General features: G+C 50.9%; 1 protein-coding gene across 1 annotated transcript in view; it reads right to left on the reverse strand.

The window, feature by feature from the left end:
- Positions 1-19,243, reverse strand: part of KSR2 (kinase suppressor of ras 2) — a 268,896-nt gene that overhangs the window by 55,074 nt on the left and 194,579 nt on the right. The window contains exons 6-8 of the mRNA XM_037156240.2: positions 11,526-11,595; positions 9,945-10,028; positions 1,164-1,229 (exon numbers count right to left, since the gene is read on the reverse strand). Of these exons, the coding sequence (XP_037012135.1) occupies positions 1,164-1,229; positions 9,945-10,028; positions 11,526-11,595 (220 nt within the window). The remainder of the gene's footprint in view (positions 1-1,163; positions 1,230-9,944; positions 10,029-11,525; positions 11,596-19,243) is intronic.

A 19,243-nucleotide genomic window follows, 5' to 3' on the forward strand; every position in this document is an offset into this window, starting at 1 on the left:
CCATCTGGCCAGATTCTCTTATTTAGGGTCCTTGCTGGGCCCTGGAAGGCATTTAAGTTGGCCACTCCTACTTGAGAGCAGTCCTTCTCAACCTCAAACATGCACAGGAGTTAGCTGCGGATCCTGATGAAATGCAGATTCTGATTTGGTAGGTCAGGGATGGGACACCAAGCTCCCCGGTGATTCTGGTGTCACTGGTCCTTTGAATAGTGAGGGGTGGCCCCACGATGTCCAGCAGAACTTTCTGAGGTGATTAAAGTGTTTGTTACCTGAACCATGAAATACGGCAGCCATGGGTAGCTACCTGAGCCTTGCAGGGTGGCTGGTTGCGGCCGAGTAATTCAACTTCTATTTTTATTTCAGTTTAATCTAAATTTGAATAGATGTGGCCAGTAGCTACTGCACTGAACAGCAGAGACCTAGAGAGTCCCCGGTGGGTATACTGCAGAGTAGATTATGGAGTCCGGGGTAACATTCCATGGGATAAGAATCAGGGACAACTGCTTCAAAAGCTGGAACACAAGACTCCTCAAGGAGGTGCCGAGCCTTTGGCTGGCAGAGAAAAGTCTTTCTTCCTAGTCTTGTCTTCCATCTAAACCAGTCTTGCTTTTGTGCAGTAGGCAGTTGGTAGTGGCCAAACCCCAAAAGGTAGCTGTCACCTCCCAGCCTGGACAGGATGGCTCAGACACTCCCAGGGCGCCAGCGGACAGAACACGGCTGGCCCGAACCAGCAGGTCAAGCCAGACCTTTCCCCACGCCCACTTCTGCAGGGTCAGCTGACTGAGTGTGAAGAGCACATGTTGGACAGACATTCAACCACAATCTTTCTAGGGGGAAGGAAAAGCAACAGGATTGAGGGAAAGAGGGGAGAGTGGAAATTGGGAGCAGAGATGCAAAGAGAAAGAAAAAGATTTAGGGAGGAGGAAATGAATCTGGGAGCTAAAGTATCAGAGAGACAAGCTACAGGGGCAAGAAATAGGGAAAGCAAAGGTGAGAGGTGGATTGAGGAGACCAGTATCAAGAAGGGTGTCAGAGGGAAAGAAATGAGACAGCCAAGCAGCAGGGGATTAGAAGGTATCCAGAGTCCGCCTGGATGGGACGGCTAGCTCAGACGGCCCCCACCTGACCCCCGATCCAGGGTGGCAAGTGTTAAATACTTACCTCCTCGGTGGATGATAAGGAGATGACAGGGCGGGGCTTCTTTGGTGCATTTGTTGTGGCACTTTAACCTGAGAGAACGAGAAGGAAAGATTCATGGATGGGTGGATGGATGGATGGGTGGATGGGTGTATGCATGGATAGATAGAAGGTTGTAGGGATGGATGGATGGATGGATGGATGGATGAATGGATGGGTATATGGATAGATGGATGGATGGGTGATGGATGAATGGATGATGAATGGATGATAGATAGATGATGGATGGATGGGTGGAGGGGTGGATGGACGGATGGATAGATGGGTGGATGCATGGACAGATAAAAGGTTGCATGGATGGATGGATGGATGGGTGGATGGGTGATAGATGAATGGATGATGGATAGATGATGGATGGATGGGTGGACGTACAGATGAACAGATGGATGAATGAATAGATGGGTGGATGGAAGTACAGAACAAAAGAAGAGTGGACTTTTTGAACACTTCTGACAATCCAATATAGAGTCACTTTTCACCATGACAGTCATGTCAATTACTATGTTAAGTGCTATAACCTGTGTGGCATCAAAATCCTGATGCAATGCTCTGCTGAACATGAAATTAGACTTATTTTCATTCACTCATTCCAAACAATTCATTGGGCCGACCAAGCCCCAGGCCCTGGGCCATAAAATCATAAAATGCATAGGCAGATGCAGCCCCCATGTGTAAAGGGGAGGGATAATAAACAGGTAAACAAATATAAAGGACAATAAACAGGTCAATGCAGATGTGCTAAGATCATACGCAAACATAATACAGGAAAACAGGGTGAACAGTGGGGGAAGAAGGGCTTCCAACAGGCGCAAAAGGTATGGGGCGAGATCAAACCTGCTTGGTTCAGGGGTCAAAAGTTAAAGGTCGATGAGGCTGAAGTAAAGAAAACAAAAGTAATGAAATCCTGAGGCAGGGGAGGTGGCTCCCGATAGGGAGCCTGTATTGGATTCTGTAGCACCGAGAAGCCACCAGAGGCTTGGACAACTGTGACTCAGTCAGATGGATGTTCAAGAAACCCTGAGCTGGGACACTGCTGACACCACACGACAATCGAACCAAGAAGTTTCTGTGCTTTGTTCCTTTGAAATAGCTGGATTCTACCCTGGAAGCTTCCAGAAAGAAACCATTCCTTTCTGCCAGCCCCCCCTGCGAGCATTCTCCAACAAGCCCAGCTGGAAGGTGGTGTGCCGATGTGGAGAAGCCTGCTTGCTACAGAGGCAGCCCCACGAAGCAGGGGCAATGTAACGTACCCTTTGGACCGCATCCGAATCAGGACGTGACACGCGAGACCACCAGTGACCTCGGCCCACTTCCTGCCCCCACCCCCTGCCCCCAGTATTTTCCCTCGTTGCTTTTTCTTTCAGTGATGAATACCCGAGTCTCCTCTCTCTTGGGCGGGACAACTCAGGGCTGTGTCAGGTGGGACTAGACCCCTGTGGCCCATAACAGGTCTGCGAGGCACCTGGACTGCTTGCCTTTCCTTCCCTGCCTCACTCCCTCGCTGGTGGGGCCTAGGCTTTTCCTTCCAAGAAACCAACCATCTGCCCTTGAACTCATCTCAAGGTCTGTCATGGGAAGCCAACTAAGCCACGGTGATCTTTACAGGAGGTTCTGAACACCAGTGTGATCTGTCCTGCAGCCCACACATCCAGCCAAGCCCGCTGCTCACTGTCCCCAGCATATCTCTTTAGCCCACAGTCCTTAATGAGTTTGGTTCCCAGGCGCTCTGGTCCACGAGGAGGCACAGGGGGAGCTGCAGAGCCTCGCCGGCAGCCCAGACAAGTGTCTGCACCGGACGTGGCCTGAGGAGCACGGTGACTTGGGATGGCAGCTGTGGGCAATACCAGTCCAGGGAAAGTTGCATGTGGATCCAGAAAAGGTGAGCAGCCTGGGCTTCAGCATCAAGCCAACCTGAGCATGACTCACGGTTCTGCCCGACTTAGACCCTGGCGACATCCGTCTGCCTTGCTGGGGTCCGGTTCCTCACCCAGATAGCGATGAGGATTTCATGACAAAGTGCCCAGGTCAGTACCCACACAGGCAGCCCACAGGCCACGTTCCAGCGTGCAGGGCTGAAACACGCCGGGGGCCGGGGCCGCCGAGTGGGCCACGTGCAGCCTGGAGCATTGGAAAGAATTTATTTAAAACTTTCATTGAAAACGGTTCTTTCTTTTTTTTTTTCCTTTTTAAAAAAAACATTCAAGGCTAATAGGATAAGCTTCAGTTATTGAGAAAAGTTGCTTACGCAGAGCATCTCACTCCCCCGAGGAGCTGCTGGCTAAATGAGACATCTTTTCCGTCTGAAAATTAAATATGTGACTTCATGTGGAGGGCAGGATCCGGGCCGTCCCCATCTCTGTGGGGCCTCTCCTCAGTGCCTGGCCTGGGGGGGTGCACACCATGCTGAATAAGTATCGGAGAGACAGGGGAGAGAGGAGGAAAGCAGAAAAAGGAAGGACCAGTAGATGGGGAAACCTGTCAAACGCTACTGATGTAGCAGCATTAAGAGTCTGTATCAAAATCTGTTTTGGAAAAACGATGACTGTTTCTTGTAAAGCGTATCCCTTGAAGTTTGGGAAATGCAAATTAAGTCCCTCTCTGCATTCCCTTCTCCTTGCCCTCCCCGCCCCAAAGTGGCATTTCCCCTTGTTGCTTTTTCTTGCAGTGACCAAAAGCTCTCCTTCCCCACTGGGCATGAAGAAGGGAGGAAGGAAAGGGAGGCAAGGGATGATGCAGAGTCTCCCCATGAGGTTGGATTTTTCTTCTGAGCGTAAGGGAAGACCAATGAAGGATTCTTAAACGGGAGGGTGAGGTTTGGATAAGCATTTTGGAAATACCCCTCAGGCAGGGCAAACATTCACCATTAACAGTGCAGTGTTCCCCTCTCTGTCTTTTATACTCCTTGCCTTGGTTTCCCCTTCCCAGGTCCCTGCATGAAGCGCTCTTTAAGACTTCTTGCAAAATCAGTAAACCAAAGCATCACCCCCTTCTCCTTGGGGTGTGTTTCACTGAACAGCTCAACCCAGCAGTTTTGTTTCCCCTGTGGCCTCAGATCTGAGCCAAATGCTTCTAGACACGCTGCCGTATGTTCTCAGTGAAGGATATCAAAACACCCCTTCCCTCACTGCTGACAGCTCAGTGGGGTTGAACTCTTTGGCCTGCAACATGTACAAAAAACACCCCAGTAACATAACTGAGGAAGATGTTGAGTACAAAATACATAAATCAGACCACAGGTTCCAGCGGCATGGTGAAAAATAATCAGGAAATCCCCAGCACTGTTCTCTCCATAGCAGGACACTGTACGGAAACTGGGGAGGTATTAGCTGTTGGAGATGCCCCTCTGACCCACCTCATCCCCCAACTTCCCCGAGAGGGGGAGTGACCACGGAATCGTCTTGGTTCCCAGGACCTGCAGGTGTGTGCCAGAACACAAAGAACAATTTTTCCTCTTTCGGTTCAAGAAAGGCCCATAGGAGAGGGTGGCAGGCTGGGGGAGGGATGAGAAAAACGCTAATAGCTCTGGTCCAGGGTCAGGCTGAGAGCAGAGTCTCACATTCTGTTCAAGGAGAAGCAGAGTGGAGGGCTGGCATTTGTTGCTGCCCTACTGTGTGGCTGGCCCTTGGCTCATGTAAAGTGGTCAGCGGTCCAGGATCTTAAATCAGAGGGATGGTAAGTTTGGAGAGCAAACCCACCCACTGTGAGAATCTGGGTCAGCTATTTACTCCTGAAGGTCTCTGTTTCTTCATCTGTACAATGGGGATAATAACAGATCCTACCTCCCACGGTTGTTGCAAGGATTAAATGAGATCACGCCTGTAAAGTGTTCAGCAGAATGTCTGGCACTTCATAAGTCAGTTCTTACTGCAGGATATCACCATCATTATCACCACCACCATCACCACCACTACCATCACCATCACCATCATCACGTTCAACCCCACCTCAGTCCCCAGTAAAGTTATATAATCATCCCTCACACACAACTGTAATCAGACCCAAATTTTCTTATATTAGATAAACATGCATATCAGGGACCATTAATTCCCATTATGATTATTGCAAAAACTGAACTGTTTTTATTAACGGAAAAGTAAGTTCAGGCTTCAAGCTGGTGATCTCTGAAATGCATGATCATAATTATATCCTGCCAATATCCTGCCCGTTGTGCAAATTCCCGAAGCTTCCGGGAGATTTCGCAGCAGCTGCAACATCAGGCTATCACTCCCCCAGTTTTTCAAGGGCTGGGAAAAGTATGCGCCTTGTGGCTCAAACCAACCACGGCTTGTTTCACACTTCTATGTCTTCATCACAGATAAAACATTGTGTTTGATGCAAGAACACAGGCTAGGGCGACGGAGGGCAAGAAGGGAAGCAAAGAGCACATGAAATCCAAGCGAAAAGATCCATTAACAGAGCAAAACTGAATAAGGAATACATGACTCATTTTAACAAAAATCAGTGCGGTGACCGCTTACGTGAAGAGAAAGAAACATGAGCATGTCCAGCCAGGCTACTGCAGGCAGGAGGAAAGGGGACTTGAATAAAGTGCATTAAAATGCCACTGAAATAAACTAAAAACCTCATGCTGGTTAACCCAGGCTTCCAAACACCACTCTTTACGTTTCTAGCAAAGCTCATGGGTCTAGAGCTGCAGACCTCACCAGAATAACCTGAACCAAAGCCCGGTCTGCCAAAGGGGACCACAGGGTAGCTACATCAGGCAGAGGAGATGGTTAAAATGCAACGTCTCCATCGATGGTTTCTGAAGACACCCCCTCCTCCGCACCCTCCAGCCTGTGCAGAAAAAAGCGCCTTGGTTCCACTCTTGTTTTCTAGAAGACCAGCTGCCAATCACTGCCCTGCCCTTGCCTGCTAGAAACGCAGATAGGGGTGGAGAGGTTGCAGGGAGCCGGCCCTCGGCCCTGCACGAACCTGTGGAAGGCCCCGAGAGGGAGGAAGGATGCAGATAACCCCTGACGGAGGGCTGGGAAACCCATCAGCAGCTCCCAGCAAAAGCACACTTCAGCCAGCTGAGTCCACAGTTATCAGACAATTCTCGGATTGTGCTGACACCCGAGCACTTAGAACGAAACTCCATTCCGCGCTCGTGAACCTATTAGATGAAAACGCCTCAATTTAGATAACTGCAAATTGCTTTCTGAGTATAATTTCCTATTAGTTCATTAATCTCTCTATTCAGAAAGCCAACGAGACAAGCTGATGATAATTCTGGAGGAAGTGGGTCTGAAACCGAAGCAAGAGCGAAGGGGAGGAGACGTTCAGAAGTACCCCGGCTTCCTTGTGGGGGGAGGGGTACCCCAAGATTAATTCACGAAGTTAGGAACTGCACTCACTTTTGATTATTAAGGTCAGCCAAGTAATGAGGGTGAGCCTTTTACCTTTTTTATCTTAAGGGTTTTAAAAGGTAATCTAGTGAGATAATATGTAATTAATCGATGTTATCTACTAATCAGACATTATATAAGGAATATCTAATTATTTTCCTCTCTCTACAGATCTTCCTCCTCTCCTCTTACGTGCCAGCCAGCGGCAGTGTCAGGGTCTAGACGCAGGTGTGTGTGCCTGACCTTCAGCCTGGGCCCTGGTCATTCCTTCTCTTTTAGGTCTCCCCACGAGTATATATACAGGTGGGTTTACCAGGATGAAGGAGACTCTGCAAGGGCTCGGACAACACAGGAGCCTGCACAAGAATCACCGGAGTCTTAGAATTCGGACTCTGGTGCAGCAGGTCTGGGGCGGGGCCCAGGACTCTGCATTTCTAACCAGCTCCCAGGTGAGGCTGCTGCTGCTGGTCCAGGGGCCAGACATGGAGCAGCAAGGGTCTGATCTGACCCTCGTCACCCGGGGAGTCTCCGGAACTACCAGAAGCAGGATCGCTCTACATTTCAAACAAAAACACAACTCACTGCCTTCAGGGCAAGTTCAAATCCAAGTCTCTGCAAAGTACTTTAGGAAAACAGGAAAGGACCTGCCCCACAAACTACTGTTTTCCCCAAGTTCCCACTCAGGTATGAGACCTTCCCTGAGCACTTCCACTAAAACTGCAGCCCCTTCCCCGGCCCTTCCTGTCTCCCTTTTCCGCTTTGTTCTTCCGCTTTCAGGGGCGTCCAACCTGCAGCCCACAGGCTGCATGCGGCTTAGGATGGCTACGAATGCAGCCCAACACAAAAGCGTCAATTTACTTAAAATATTATCAGATTTTTTGGTTATTACGTGACACAATGTGTTTAACGTCTGACCCAAGACAACCCTCCTTCCAGTGCGGCCCAGAGATGCCGAAAGTTTGGACACCTCTGCTTAGGATTTAAGTATCATCTGAACAGATGATCTATTTGAATAATTTACTTTCTCTACTGTCTGCGCCCACCCTGCCGTCCACCAGCTTATAAAGTCCACGAGGGCAGAGATCTTGTCTGTTTTATCCACTGTTACTTCCCCTGTGCCCAGGACAGTGCCTGGTGCATAGCAGGTGCTCAATAAACATTAGGTGAGTAAAAGAACAAATAGTCCCACCTATTTTTTCTAAGCGGCTGCCTCCCCAGTCTTGGCCACGCCTCTCTGAAATTCCATCTGTCGCTGTTCTTTACATGTGCGCTTCAGCTTCACGAAAATTCGTTTCTCTATAGCTGTGTCTTCTCCAAACTCCTTGACAATGGGACCTGTGCACCTCCTGCTTCTGACCCCCATCCAAGCCTTCTATCCGCAGACATTTCATTGAATGCTTCCAACGGTCCTATGGCAGGTGCTCACATCACGTCCACTTTACAGACAAGGAAGCTGAGCTCCCAGAGGACCAGCGTCTTGCACAAGCTCACACAGGAAGTGCAGCTGAGACTCGAACTTGGTACTGACTGCTTCCAAAGTCTGGGCCCCTTGCAGCCAGCCCTTTCCGCCAGATGCCCACCCCGGCCCCAGCCCTTCCCCCAACCCTTGGCAGGGTCTGGGCCTTTGCTCTTACTTCTAGAACAGAGAGCAGAAGCAAAGGCCACCTCAGAGTTCTGTATCTGGTGCTGAAAATTAAACCGCCTTAGGGAGCGTTCAGCCTCTCTGCCTCCTGGCTGTGTCCCTGTCACCTAATTACCTGACTTCAAAGCCTCCCCTCCGCAGGTGCGAGGCTGTGAAAGCTGCCATTTCCCCCCAAGAACACAGCATGACTACACACGGGATGAGATGGGCCGGGAGCAGCTGGCATTCGGGGAAATCAGACCACCTGCCAGTTGGTCCCGAGGGCCTGGCCTCTTACCTCTTGGCATCAGAAAGCCCGGGGCTGCCATCCTGGGGGCTCACCTGAGAGCCTGGGTCCTTGAAAGACCAAGGCGGGGACACGGGCCTCCAAACACAAGTGTTTGGTAGTGACTTCCCTGTGCGTCCCATCCCCTTCAGCTCCATCCACGGAGCTGAAGCCTCCTTCTGCGCTGGAAGGAATTAATCCCCCCACCCAAGGGAAGGGAGCCCTCAGCCCTTCCTTCACCACTCAGGTGAGGCCTTCTAGCCGGGGGCTGGAATGGGTCCTTGCCCCTGCGGGTAGCGCACCTCCCTCACAGGGCTGGGCAAGGCCACAGGGGAAGGTGTCCTGCCACCTTTTACACTAAGTGGCTCCGATCAGCAAACAGATGCAGGTGCACTTGTAACTCTTAGATGCACTGGCAGGTCCATGACCGTTTTCAGTAATTGGACCAGATTGGGTATCTAATACCCTTTACAGAAGGAGAGAGGGAGGCCAGGCAGAAGGCACTGGCAGTCTTCGACAGAGGACAGAATGCCACGCCTGCCACCCGGCTGTGACCCTCGGTGCTGCTTTCTTGAATGCACACCGCCACATCAGGCAGGTCTGATCATTACTCCTCTCACGCGGATGAAAATACTAGGAACAGAAATGTGAGGTGACTCGCCCAAGGTCCTACTGCTGAACGTAACTCACGAACCCACGTTGGGGACCGAGCTTTTCAACAGCCTTCCTCCCTTTCGCCAGCCATGACCTGGGATGTATGTGTGGAGGTGTGGTGGGGAGAATTCACGCTGGGACCAACGTGAAGCCACAGGAAAGACAGGCATTAGGGGCCGGGGTTCAAGTTCTGACGGCCACTTTCCGGCTGTGTGACCTCAGGCAGGCAACTCGCCTTTGGCCAAGACTCAGCTTTCACATCCATAAAATGGGAGGATCATAGTACCCCCTCGGGGGAGGAAAAAAAAAGGAGGAAAAGGCTTTACAAACAGTAACTCAGGGACTGGCAAACTACAACCAAAAGGCCCAAGCCAGTCCGCAGAATACTGATGTAAATGAGGTTTCAAGGGAATAAATACGAGCGTCATGCCCACTTGGGTATTATCTGCAGCTGCTCTGAACCACCTGGCAGAGCTGGGTAGTGGTAACAGAGACGCTATGGCCAGCAAAGCCTAGAATATTTACTGTCTGGCCAGCTCAAGAAAGAGTTGGCCAACTCCTGGTCTGAGGTGCTATGAAAATGCAAGATGGCACCGCACCTCAGCCGACAGCATCATGCGTTCCCAGTGCCACACATCGGCTCAGGGTCTCCCTCAGATCTGCTCTCCCTGAGCCCTTCCCCAAGTACACAGGTTCCTTTAAGATCTATTTCCAAAAAACAGAGCAAGCAACTCTCCCTAAAGTCGAGAAACTCAATGCCCATAAATTCATTCAGAGCCCAGGAGTGCTCCTGCTGACATTAGCACAGTGGGAAATGCTTCCAGATACAGCCACTTACTTGCAATTTTTACACTTGAGGCCAAAAAGCATCCCTTTCCCACAGACTGTGCACGTCTGAGACATCCAGTACTTGGTGGAAAACCTGCGGAAAAGAGACAGGAAATGTTCAAGGGCAAGGTGATGACAAGTGACCCGTCTCCAGAAGGATGAACCATTTAAAGGGTGAGCACATGGGCCCTGGATTCCAGTCTTGTTTCTTCTGAGACATGTGACTTAATCAATTTGAGGCTTAAACCACTGGAGCCTCAGTGTTCTTGCCTGTGAAGTGGGGATAATAATAGTATCGACCTCATAGATTGTTGGGAGTTTTAAACAGGGTCACGAATGTCAAGGTTTTACGCAGCTCCTGGTACCTAGTAATGCTTAGTGAATCAAGTTGTGACTATATTATTACCCAATCTTTCCTAACAGCCATTCATTTGTTCAACAAATATTGCCTGCTGTCCTACTATGTGCCAAGTTCAGTTCCGGGACAGAACGATGGATGGAGCCAGAACTGCCCTTGGAGCTTCCAAAGCAGGGCGGGGCTTCCCAGGAGGGAAAGCCATTTCCCATCACGGCTAGTCATGTCACCTGGGAAGCTTCAAGAAAGGGCCACCCCACCATAAGCTGAAACCACAAAGTCTAGTAGCAGAATCCCCTAAAATGAAAGCCTTTTCAGAGCATCAGTTCACCTCCCCCAGCAACCACCACCACTTGCTGCAACCAAGGCAATTTGGAGGCCTCTGATATATGATATACAGTTGCCGGGTGGGTGGTGGGGGGCTAACTATCTTCTTTAAGAGATACCAAGGAGCTGAGCCAGACATGTGGCCAATCCAGAGGTGGAGCTGAGCCAGGGGGTGGAGCTAAAGCAGGGGGTGGGGCTGAACAGGGGGTGGAGCTGAGCCAGGAGCACTGACAATCCTGGGGAGCAGCTGAGCCTGGGGGCAGAGCATAAGAAACAAACAAGAAACAGGCCTGTCTTTGATGCCTAACCCTCTGCATCTCCCTGCCGGGCCACTGATGTGTCTGTCACACATTTCTCACTACTTCCTATACCACTTTCTCGTTTGAGACTTAGTAACTGTCCTGTCAACACATTTCTTTCAAGAACTGTTGATGAGATGCCTTTCCAGGACAGCCTGCTCACGGCCGCCTCACCCAGGCTCCGTGATGTGTGATGCATCTGTCCAGGGACTAACTCCACCCCCCACAGGCCTAATCTCTGCAAACCTTCGTAATCTGTGAACTGTCTAACCCTCCACCAGCCCACGAGCTCCCCACAGGCACAGACCTTCCATCTTGCTCAGTGCTCCAGCCGTGGCACGGAGACCCTCTACAAAGATGAGTGGGGGAAAAGCCACGAATGCGTGAATCAGTCCTTGGGCCTTGGTGCAAAGAAAACTCTCGGCAGCAGTGTCCAAAGAACACAAATGCCGAGGCCAAGTAGACTCATCACTTAGCCCCCGGGCCTTGGTTTGCCGACCTGTCAAATGGACATGAGCACACCTGCCTGGCCTACCCCCACCACAGGGGCAGAGTCCCAGCCCTCACTGTGCAGGGACGCAGGCCCCAGTGCACACAGGAATCCGCCTACCTGTGCTTAATGGAGTTGCCAAGGTCTCTGCGAGGGATCTGCGGGGACCAGCGCGGCACTGACAGTGTGTCTGTGGGGAGAGAAGAGGAGAGGAGAACCTGTTACACGGAGGGCCAGAGGCTGGCATGGGCTCCAGCTAAACCCTGGAAGAAAGAAGAAGCCTGCCGGCCTCAGGAAGGACAATGACCACATTACTCGTTAAACCAAAGCCAAGGGGAGCTCTGGTTTAGCTTGTGTTCTCTTAACCCACACAAGGTCCCCTGCACAGGGCAGCCAGAGAGAGAGCCTTGAAGGGAGCCGGCTGTGCAGAGGTCCATGCACAGAGTGCTCAGTGTGAGCCAGGCATGGCCACGGGACTCCCATGCCCTAGCTCACTGGAACAACCCCAAGGACAGAAGCTGCCAGCATCTCCACGCTGAAGGTAAGGAAACTGAGGCTTGGAGAGAGGAAGTCCTTTGCTCAAGGTCACACACCTCGGAGGCCACACAGCAGCTGTGCATCCAGGCCTGAGGGACTGGACAGCATGTGGCCAAGCTCTCGTGTGGTGGACTGCAGACGCCGGCCACTCAAGTGGCCACCTTCCTCATTTTGGTCACACCCCTGTATAACCCATAAAATGATCTCTTTACTATTTTAAATTGACTCCTTTTATTTGTTTAGATACATTTTAAGAGTCAACGCCATATAGAAAACTAATATAATGGTATATGCCTACATAACCATTTAAAATATGTCCAACTACGTGCCATCTAAACTCATGCTAGAATAAAGGAATGGACTCGTGAACGGGTAGATGGCTGGATGGATGGCTGGATGGATGGATCGATGGATGGATAGGTGGGTGGATGGACAAATGAGTAGAGAGATGGGGAAAATGGGTAGGTTGGTGACTGAATTGCTAGGTAGGTGGGTGGGTGGATGGATGGGAATGAAGAAGACCCATTACATCAGACTTCAGACTGGATTCCTGTCCCCACCTGGTCTTTTCTTTTGTGCCTTAGGCTAAATGCCAGTGACTTCTGCCATCACTCCACCACTGACTGAGAACTGGGACCTTTTCCACAGACGCTGAGCACCAGCCCCCACCTTCCCTCCACTACCCAGCTCCTCACAGACCTCGGAAGCCCTGAGCGGTGTGAAACGACACCAGGAATGAACTAGTGCTGCCTGTGAAGTCTCCACCAGCCAGGGAGAGAAGCAGCCAGGAGCTGACCCGCATGCCAGCCCTCATTTCTCAGGCCAGATGGATGGAGCCTGCACGCTGGAGCCACAAATGCACGCCTCATTTTTCACAGTGATTGTTATGGGGTGGTGTGCTCACTGGGGGGGCCCAGCTCCTCTGAACCAATCGGGGAGCATTTAACCTCCAACCCATTCACATTCTCTCTCGTGTCCAATGGCACTGGCAGCACCCGTCTGAAAGCGGTTTCCAGAAACCCCGATTCTGCCCTTGTAAAGCCGGGACCCTTTCTGGGAGAGCTAGCGATCTTCCAAGCCCCCAAAGGCAGGGCCCATCCAAGAGGGGGGACAGCGTGCTATGGCGCTCAGAATCACTGCCCATGGAACTTCCTCTAGTGGAACTAAAAACTCAATGCCATCCGTTTTACCACTTGTTTCAGTTTGAGGGAAACAAAAGAAAACAAGAAAGAGAATATTTTTTTTTTAGAGGGAAAGCGTGCTTTCTTTCCATTCCTATCTCCTTTCGGGACAGAAGTCAGATTGGAGAGGAAGGAATCTCCCTGCTCCCTCCTTTGATGCTTTCTCCAGCACCAGGGCAGACTGTGCTGTGCCAGAAGGGTTAGCTCAGATACACAGCCTCCTCGTGGGGGTGCCGAATGGGGGACTCGTCTCCCAGAACATGAAGAGTGGCCGTCTAGAAAGGTGTGTTGAGAAGCGTTCTGAGGCTCGACAGGAAAGAGCACGGAGATCGATTAGCGATGTCTGCCAAGGTAAAGAACGAGGTAGTACCTATCTATGAGTCTGCACATCCTTGCCTCTCCCACGAGGACAGAGACCACATCTTCCTTCATCTCTGCCTCACAGCCTCAGAGCATAGCGCCGGGGGCAAAGTAGGTACTTAATAAAGGTTTGCGGAACCCAAGAGTACGATGATAATAAGATGATTATAAAAACACAGAGCTCATTGATCACTCAATGCGTTAGGCATTGTGCTGTGATGTTTATACCCGAGAGCGTTGCCTTCAGACGCTCAGGAGGCTCATTATTCCCACTGTGCCAAGAAAGAGATGGAGCTCAGAGAGGTGTGGTAGCTTGCTAAAGACCACCCAGCCAGGCACTAGCAGAACCGCAAGGTGTAACTCTGCAATTGTTCGGAAGTCCTCCAAAGGCCCCTGCCCCATTGTTCTCAACCAGGGCCACTTCAGGCCCCCAGGGGGTCACCTGGCAGTGAATGGAGATATATTCGGTTGTCACACTAGGGTGGGGGTTACTGCCGGTACGTAAGGGGTAGAGGCCAGGGATGCTGCTCAACGTCCTGCAAAACACAGGACAGCCCACATGGGGCAAAGAATTAACCAGCCCAAAGTCCACAGCGCCAAGGAAGAGAATCCCAGATCCAGATGGTTTTTCCGTCTTCAGGCACCTCTCTGCTCCCTGCCCCCACAAAATGACCGAGACGGCACTCCCGAAGCTCGCTGCGGCAAGGGGCAAATCCTCTTTCATGCGGGCACATCTCACTGTTCGATTCAGACCCTAATTATGCCGTTATTCTCAATTACAGCACCGTCTCGAAAAAGTAGAAGTAATTAAGTTCAGTCGTTTGGCTTCATTTCCCCAATATCTGGCTGACGGGGTGAGTTCTGTCCATCACATTAAGCGGCTGCAGCATCATTACTCTCAAGTTATAACAACCCCCACACCGCTTGTACGTGTGGCTATGAGGAGCTGAACTCTGAGATTCCTCTCTACTTCCTTTGTTTGGATTTCATTAAACTTGGCACTGCGAGCCTTACAGCGAAGGAAAATTGTTTGAAGGGAAGGGAGGGGACATCTATGAAAATCGAGGCCTTATCATAACAGAGAAGGCAAACAGCATTTACAGCAATTAAACTGATACAGAAACTTCTGCTTGACAATCAAAGTGCCTATTAAGATGTCTCCCTGGCCGAACAAAAGATTCTTTTCTGCTCTAATTTTCTGATAACAAGTCAAGCAGACACAGAGGCAGAGTGGGTGCCTTCGGTCCCCGGGGAGAGAAATAACAGACATTTCTTCATAGATGTTTTCACTTCCAGTGCTGGAGCGAAAGAGGGGTCTTCTCCCTCTCCCCGTCCTTCTCAAAAGTGCCTCCGCCTAGAAGGCAATAAACCAGGAGCCCTGGCCTTTGAAACGGCCTTGGTAGCCAGATGGACAAACAAAAGCCCCAATAGGAGAAACAGACATTAGTAAAGCGTTCTCATTACATAAAGCCTTCGGGTGAAAAACCCAGGCTCTGACCCGGTGAGGTCAAACTCCAGGACAGAGGAGCCAGGTGTGGGAGAAACATGGAATACAGGGACAGGAGGTAAAAACAGGTGATGATAAAAGAAGAAGGGTGGGGAGAAGAATAGGAGGAAAAAGAAATAAGAGTAAGAATTAGGGGAGAATAAGAACTAAAAAGGAGCAGATATGCTTTTTGTGGAGCATTATCATGAACCAGGCAGTTTGGCCTTATAAGCTCTTTATATCTAACATTTCACTTAATCCACTTATTTTCTCATTTAATGAGGTCATTATCTTGCTACCTTCCTGCTCACAGTTATCATTTGCCCCATTTCACCACCAAGGACATCAGGAAGTTATGCCATCTGCCCAAGGTCACACTGCAAGCAAAGGGCCAGGCCTGGGGTTTTTAATTCAGGTCACCGAGCTGGGGCTCACTAAACAACGGTCAATTTCATCCCCATTCACAGATGGAAACACTGAAGCTTAGAGGCAATAAGCAACTGTCTCAAGCTAGTGAGTGACTGAGTGGAGATTCGAACCACAGACAGGAACAAACTGCATACTTCTGGTTCAGGTCGCCCTCCAGATCCACACTTCCCACCGGTGTCTCCGGGAAAGCAGAGGAGATGATGGGCATGCCCCTGTCCAGCTCTGGGAAGGGCTGCCGAGGCCTGGAAGGTGAGGTAACAGCAGACTGTTCGTTCCTTCTGTGACCCAAGCAGTTATTGAATAAATACTCCGATGAGCAGAAAAGTGCCTTCTGTCTCCAAATGTCCACAGTCTAATCCCTGGAACCCGTAAGTATGTTGCCTAACAGACAGAAATAGGTCTTGCAGTTGCGATGAAAGATCTTGAGATGGGGTGACTGCCCTGGGTTGTGCGGGCCAGCCCACTGCAGTAACTGACATACGGAGGCCGGTGGGCTGGAGGGAGAGAAGGAGGTGGGACGATGGCGGGCTTCGAGGAGGGAAGGCGGCCAAGGCCCAGAAATGCGCAGCCTTCAGAACCGAGAAAAGGCAAGAAGTCAGACTCTTCCCCTAGAGCTTGTGGAAGGAACCAGCTCCAATGAGATGGTTCCTTCCAGAACCATCAGACCCCTGGTACTGAAGCAGGACCAAGGGCAGTGGTGACGCTGCCTGCCTGGAACCAGGAACGCCATAGGGACCGACCTTGACTTTGGACTTCTGGCCTCCAGAACTATAAGGTAATCAACTTGTGTTGCATTCAGACACTAAGTTTTGGTAATTGCTTTTTTTTAAAAATTTTTTTCACAGCAGCCATAGGAAACGAATACAGTACCTGTTTTGTGCCGGGTAGGGTTTTAGGAACTGGAGGTATGGCAAATGGGATAATCAAGTTATGCTTAGATAATCAAGGGCTTAGAGTGTGGGGGAGGAGTAAGAAAGTGACACAGTTCATGAAGGAGATAAAAGAGTAGGAACTTTGAGGTCGCAGTCAATGGGAAGCTTAAAGTACATTAGAACAGACGCAGGATGCAAGGATGCTGGGCAGGGGGAAGGGGGAGGGCAGAGGGTGGTCTCACAACTTTAAGGGCTCCCTCTGGCGGCCAAGGGGAGAATCGCCTGCCAGGCTGTGACAAAAACAGACCCCCATTCGAAGTATTCTCCAACTCTGCACCCCCACGGGGATCTAAAGCATCAGCCCAGGACTTTACAAGGCCATTGTCCCACCTGAGCTGTCCTGATCCCACCTGCTGCCCCCGGATAAAACAAATCTACACCCTAGAGTAATCAGTCCACACTGCCTGGCACACATCCCAAGTGGGAATATATATCTCTTAGTGCAATTTCTTCTTCACTTAGTTAAATGAGCCTAGACGACTGCATTCCCAGCTTGCTGACAAGAAATCTGTAAATAACTTAAAGTCCATCGCTAGTACTTGGTGGACTTCGGAGTTGAATCCAGCATTCTACAAAGCTAATGCCTTGCTACCCACCCCCTGCCCAATACAACATGACCTTCCCAAACCACACCTCCTTCTGAAACAAGTGTAAAATGTATTGTTTCAAACACGCAGTCCTCCAGTTGGAAAGGACCACAAGGAACTGTCAACTGAGGTCCCTGAGTCTCTAAGCCCTCTGGGATAGAAGGGCTACCCTAACCTTAACTGTCCCTACTCCCCCAGCTGAAGGCCTCTCACCTTGTTAATACTAACAGCCAACATTTACTGAACACCCACCTAATGCCGGGACTCAGATGAAAGGTGCCAGATGTGTGATTTGATTTAATCTCTGTAACTCCAGCTTAGGCGGTAGAGCCTGGAGGAGTCTGGGGTCCAACATTGGAACCGCAGAGCTCGGCCGCGGAAATGCCACAAAGTAAAAGGAAGTTCTGAGCTGACCTTAACCTTCCAGCTCAGATGAAGTGAGAACTTAATAATGACGCTGCATTCAAATCAATGAGCAAATTCTTTTGGGCCCAAAGATACCTGAAAGGAATAAAAACTTAGACCCTTAAATGTTTCTTTTGGGGCCACAGGCCAGTCGCCAGCGAAAATCCCACTGATTTCTCCAAGATGCCAACCGACCCCTAGGCAAAAGCTGTCCATGATATTACCACATAGCTGGGACTGACTCTATTTGCTTTAATATCCGATTCAGACAGATCAGATCTAAAGACGTATTTTAATTCCATGTTGCCTTTAACGCTTGTATTAGCTCCACGATTCTTCAAGGCCAAACAGAGTTTCTTGGTGAACATGGTCATGTTTTTCTCCCCAAGACAATGACAACCCACTTCCCAAGGTCCCATGGAGGTGTCTGGGGAACCATGGGCACTGGTGAGTGTGCAGACTGGTGGGGGGGGACCCAGATGCCACAACAGAAATAAGACAAGCTAAGGGCGGGGCTGCTCACTCGAGGGAAGAGACCAGTCAGGTGAGCCTCTAGGGACCCCTGGTACTGAGGCAGGACCAAGGGCAGTGGTGAAGCTGCCTGCCTGGAACCAGGAACACCACGGGGACGGAGGATCATGATCAAACCCCTTTTCTCGGATGGGGCTTTATACTGGAGCCAAGGCCATGGGCGTGGCCCTCCTGTGGGGTCAGAGGGCATGCTCCTCTCTGAACAGGGAGGGCCTTGAAACCACCACCGGCTGCCCAGCGGAGGGTGGGAGACACGGCGTGTGAGTTTAGAACAAGCGCACCTGTGCTCGCACATCAGCTCTGCCGCTCACCGGCTAGGAGGCCTTGGGCATGTCCACCTCTCTGAGTCCCAGCAGTGCCTCCTGTGAAAAGGGGGTCGTACCATCTCCCTCCTAAAATAGGAGGGTAAAGTGGGGTAACATCAGAACAGGGCCCCGCTGAGTGCCTCGCATTCTATTCTTATTGTTGTTTTTGCCATTGTCATCATCACCCTGCTTCTAGAATTAACACGCCAGTGAGAACATGACAGAGCTCTCTGCGGACTATGATTTACAGGGAAGGTTGGCACACTGTGACCCTGAGGCCAAACCCAGCCTGTCACCTGCCTTTGTAAATGAACTTTGACTGGCACACAGCCACGCCCACTCAGGGACATATTGTCTGGACTGCTTCTGCACAGCACAGCGGCGTTGAGTAATGGTGACAGAGAAAACAGGGCCCACGATACCAAATCAACGATTAGCTGGCCCTTTAGAGAGAAAGTGTGTCTGCCCCGGTGTAGAGCTGCGAGACTCGTTTTCTGAGCTGATGAGCAGAGGTTTATTTTTTATTCCCCCCCCCCCCAGCTTTACTCAGGTACGCTTGGCAAATAAAACTGTAAGATACCTGAAGTGTACAACGTGATGATTTGATACGCATTTACCTTATGAAAGTTTTTTTTCTGTGGAGCCAGAAGGCCTGGAAGTTCTGCCACTTCCGTGGTGGCAACACGGCCCGTGTTCTCCCAGCCACAGCCGGCAGGGCCGCCTGGGGTCAGCTCTCTGCTCTCAGAATCCGAGGGCCCTGCGGGGCGTGTCGCTCCAGTCTCCACTGTGCAGAGGAGAGGGGCTGGGCCCAGGAGGGTCTGCCGGCCGCCCAGGCCCAATTCCAGCCCGTGCCCGCCTTGCCCCCACCCAGGGCTCTTTCCAGCCCTCCCCATCTCCTGTGGTGTCACTGTCTACAGGCTGCCACTGAACTCCTGTCCCCTTACCAGGGCAGAGGAAAAGGGAAATCAGCTGTCTCCTCTCACTGCGCCTGCCCGGCTCATGGACACGATTACCCACTTGTCACTCTACTGAAGCGGAGAGAAGACCCTGAGGACGTGCACCTCACAGTGGGAGGGGTGGGGGTG

Source organism: Artibeus jamaicensis, unplaced genomic scaffold (assembly GCF_021234435.1).
Source record: "Artibeus jamaicensis isolate MK-2021 breed Jamaican fruit bat unplaced genomic scaffold, CSHL_Jam_final contig_525, whole genome shotgun sequence".
NCBI classification, from domain to species: domain Eukaryota; kingdom Metazoa; phylum Chordata; class Mammalia; order Chiroptera; family Phyllostomidae; genus Artibeus; species Artibeus jamaicensis.